The sequence below is a fragment of the Morus notabilis genome, unplaced genomic scaffold (genome assembly GCF_000414095.1).
Source record: "Morus notabilis unplaced genomic scaffold, ASM41409v2 Scaffold518, whole genome shotgun sequence".
NCBI lineage: Eukaryota > Viridiplantae > Streptophyta > Magnoliopsida > Rosales > Moraceae > Morus > Morus notabilis.
This window is the reverse complement of record NW_010366577.1, coordinates 1,279,911-1,283,653: the sequence shown is the minus strand read 5'-3', so window position 1 is coordinate 1,283,653 and position 3,743 is coordinate 1,279,911. Positions and strand designations below refer to the sequence as shown.

The 3,743-nt window shown below is 35.5% G+C and overlaps 1 protein-coding gene across 1 annotated transcript in view; it reads left to right on the top strand.

The window, feature by feature from the left end:
- Positions 1-2,789, top strand: part of LOC21409821 — a 6,215-nt gene extending 3,426 nt beyond the window's left edge. The window contains exons 5-10 of the mRNA XM_024173816.1: positions 943-1,064; positions 1,179-1,311; positions 1,410-1,539; positions 1,631-1,710; positions 1,797-1,931; positions 2,166-2,789. Of these exons, the coding sequence (XP_024029584.1) occupies positions 943-1,064; positions 1,179-1,311; positions 1,410-1,539; positions 1,631-1,710; positions 1,797-1,931; positions 2,166-2,390 (825 nt within the window). The 3' untranslated portion in view covers positions 2,391-2,789. The remainder of the gene's footprint in view (positions 1-942; positions 1,065-1,178; positions 1,312-1,409; positions 1,540-1,630; positions 1,711-1,796; positions 1,932-2,165) is intronic.
- The last annotated feature ends 954 nt before the right edge of the window (positions 2,790-3,743 follow it).

Genomic DNA, 3,743 nt, shown 5'->3' with positions numbered 1-3,743 from the left:
TAAAATAATAATATTAGAGTAATTAATATAATTATGATATTATCTATTACAATATTACTATTATATTATATTATATTATATTATGAGTCTGAATTTTAGATTGGAAAGATTGTCAATTTTAATTTTATTAGGGGTATTATAAAAGTTTCATTAAGTGTACTATGCTGATTCCCGCACAATCTAAAAGCTAAAGTTGTCTTTAGGCTGTTTCTGATTTTGACTGTAGATTCTTGAAAAATTCTTCAAAAAGTATTTTTGAGGAGATTTACCAAACACTAAAATCAGCTTCTACTACAAGCAGAAGCTGATTTTGGGATGGAAAAGCAATACCAAACTAAGCCATAGAAGAGGATATTCAACATAGGATTAAGGCATGGTGGGTTAAGTGGAAGAATGCTGTGAGAGTTTTATGTGATGGCAAGATGCCTATTAAGTTAAAAGGAAAGTTCTATAGGACTGTAATCTGCCCAGCTATGTTATATGGTAGTGAATGTTGGGCCATTAAGAGACAGCATATATCTAAGATGAGTGTGGCAGAAATGCGTATGTTAAGATGTATGAGTGGTCATACGAGAATGGATCGCATAAGGAATGAAGTTATTCGTAGTAAAGTAGGTGTAGCATCAATAGAAGATAAGGTGCGCGAAGGTTGCTTGAGGTGGTTCGGGCATGTCCAACGTAGACCGCTAGAAGCACCAATTCGTGCTTGAGAGGACATTCTTATACCTAATACTAGGAGAGGGAGGGGTAGACCAAGAATTGTGTAGACCGAAGTCGTTAGGAAAGACATTCTAGATCTAGGCCTTTAGGAAAGTTTAATTTCGAACAGAGCCATGTGAAAAGGTGAAATCTATATAGCCGACCCTAATTAAGTTGGGATTAAGGCTTGTTGTTGTTGTTGTTGATATTAATTATGAGCAAGAACTTGTGGCTTTGTTCCAGGCTTCTGTTGGAGATCTTGCTGTGGGGTTATACATGTGGGCTCATTTTCTCTTGCCTATGCTGAGTAGCAAGTCAACCTGTAATCCACAGTCAAGAGATTTGATTTTGCAGCTGGTGCAACGGTTAGACACTTTTAGATTAATTTGAGCTTATTTTTTCACATTCATGTGAAATTGCCTGATCTCAATAATTAATAAGTACGCCTGTAATTTCTTCTCTTTTATTGGTGAATACAGAATTCTCTCAGCACCAAAAGCTCGCAGTATACTACTGAATGGTGCTGTCAGAAAGGGGGAGCGCCTTGTACCGCCGTCAGCACTTGACATCTTGATGAGAGTCACTTTTCCTTCTCCTTCATCCCGAGTTAGGGTGGGTATCAATCTTTTCTATTCTTATTATAATCAAACAGCAGTTTTCTGGGGAAAAAAAATAAAAACTGTTTTCTGAAGCATATTTGTTTGACTTAGGCAACTGAGAGGTTTGAAGCCATTTATCCTACTCTAAAAGAGATCGCCCTTGCTGGTTCCCCCGAAAGCAAAGCAATGAAGCAAACCGCACAGCAGATATTAACCTTTGCAATCAAAGCTGTTAAAGAAGGCATGTCCTTTCCTAGTTTGGGCCATGCTTGGAATTATGAGCGATATAGATTTCTCCTCTTTTGGAGTCTAAATGCAGTGAGGTTTTGCAGATATATCGGATCTGTCAAGAGAAGCAAGTGATACTTTCATTTGGTGTTTAACACGAAACCCTGAATGTTGCAAGCAATGGGTAACCTTTTTAGATCCTTCACTTGATATGCATCTCGCATTCTTAACGCCATTTAATTATGCCACTTTGTTAAACATTTGAAACAGGACTTGCTGTATCTAGAAAATCTCGAAGCTGGTGTTGTAATCTTAAAACGTCTGTCTAGTGATTGGAACGTGCACTCTGCAAAACATCTTTCTCTTGACCCTTTGAGGGAAACTGTAAAGAGTTTCAGGCAGAAGGTAAACATCTTTCTTGTGATCCTTTGAGGGAAACTGTAGAGTTTCAGGCAGAAGGTAAGCCTTTTCATTCAGAATTTCTCTGCGAGACAAATTATATATTGCGACCAAGGCAAGGATTTCTTGTGCAGGATCACTGTATCTTGAATTTTCGGAAGTATCATGATCTACTGTGTCATATACTGCTTTTTATTGTTGAAAGGTTGTAACTTGTTTAACAATGTTAATTTTGCTCAGAATTCGGAGGAACTGGCAAAGGATGGAGATGGTGCACGCCATGCGTTGTTGAAGGAGGCAGAGAAGTACAGCAGGGTGATTTTGGGACGATTATCCCAAGGGCATGGATGCCCTAAGAGCTTAGCGCTCCTGTCCATCGCCCTTGGAGCTGTTGCTGCTATTATGTCCCAAAACCTGCAATCTTGGGATCTAAAGTCACTTTCCGACTTGTTAGGTCGACGTTGAAGTTCCTATGCTTCCTCGTCCAGAGGTTCCCTAGCGGGTGATGACTCACCATTTCCAGAGGTTTTTATCGTGATCGGCAAAAATGTCTATAGCAGTGTGGCTTGAGGATGAGTTGTGTAATCTGCAAATCTTATTGGGGTTTTAGTGAAATTTAGGATTAGGAATTTAGGACAGAGAGCAGGGGTGTGGGCTTACGAATCTGGCTTTCCAACACCAAGCCACTCTCTCTCTCTCTCTCTCTCTCTCTCTCTCTCTCTCTCGTTTTGGGGTTTGGTATCTTTCGTAATTTTGTTATTTTTTTTTCAAAATAAAAATAAAAATAAAAATAGTTTGCCAACTTTGTAACATTTCTCTACACTAAAGAACTTGGTACATTTCAAAAGTGACACTGTTGCAGCGGAAAGATGGAATGTGTGTTTTTAAGGATTTTCAATTTTTCATGTTTATTGCATTATAAGTTCTTTTAAGCCTCCTTTATTTTATCAATTTGAGTTTTCAATTTCAGTTTTGTTATAGTTAAAAGCTTTCATAAAAAGTCACATCTAATATTTTCTGTTATAGTTAAAAGTTTTCATATAAAGTCACATCTCAATTTGAATTGAAAACAAAAATTAGCGGATTGAACGAGGTCCTCATTTCTTTGATGAACATGCCAAGAATTTGTGCTTTGGAAGCGCTAGTCTGCACAAATTAAGAGTTGTTCTTTTCACAATTTAAGAGTTTTTTTCTCACAAAAATTTGAAACTAATTTTTTTATTACAATATTTTTTTATCAGATACACATCGTCTTATTTATAAGAGGGACGTTTGGAAGAGAGATTCATGTCATGATTCGAATTATGATTCGTGACTTGCTACAGTATTTTCTCACAAAAAATACACATAAAACAAGAATAATTCTAAATTTATAAACCAAACATTATATAAGTATCTTTTTACAGTAAGGTTACTTATCGATAATATATGTTTTTAGACAGTAGATCTTATAAACGTTAGGTCTAATAACAGTCACATCAAAGGAAAAAATATATGGGCCTGTTTGTTTGCGTTTTTCGTTTTCCCTTTTTACGGTTTTCAAAGCAAAAAAATGAAAACGGGTGTTAAAAACGTGTTTGGTGCAATTTTTTTTAAAAAACAAAACCAAAAACGTTTTTGTCTTTTTGTGGAAATCAGAAAACGAAAAAAAGGTGTTTTCATTTTCTCGTTTTCGTTTTTTGTTTTCTGAAAAATGGATTTCACTTTTTTTTTTCTTTTTCATTTTCTTCCCTCTTTTCTGAAACCGTTTTTGTATTATATATGTTTATTTAATATATTATTATTTAATATATTTAATAATATTATTTATATACTATA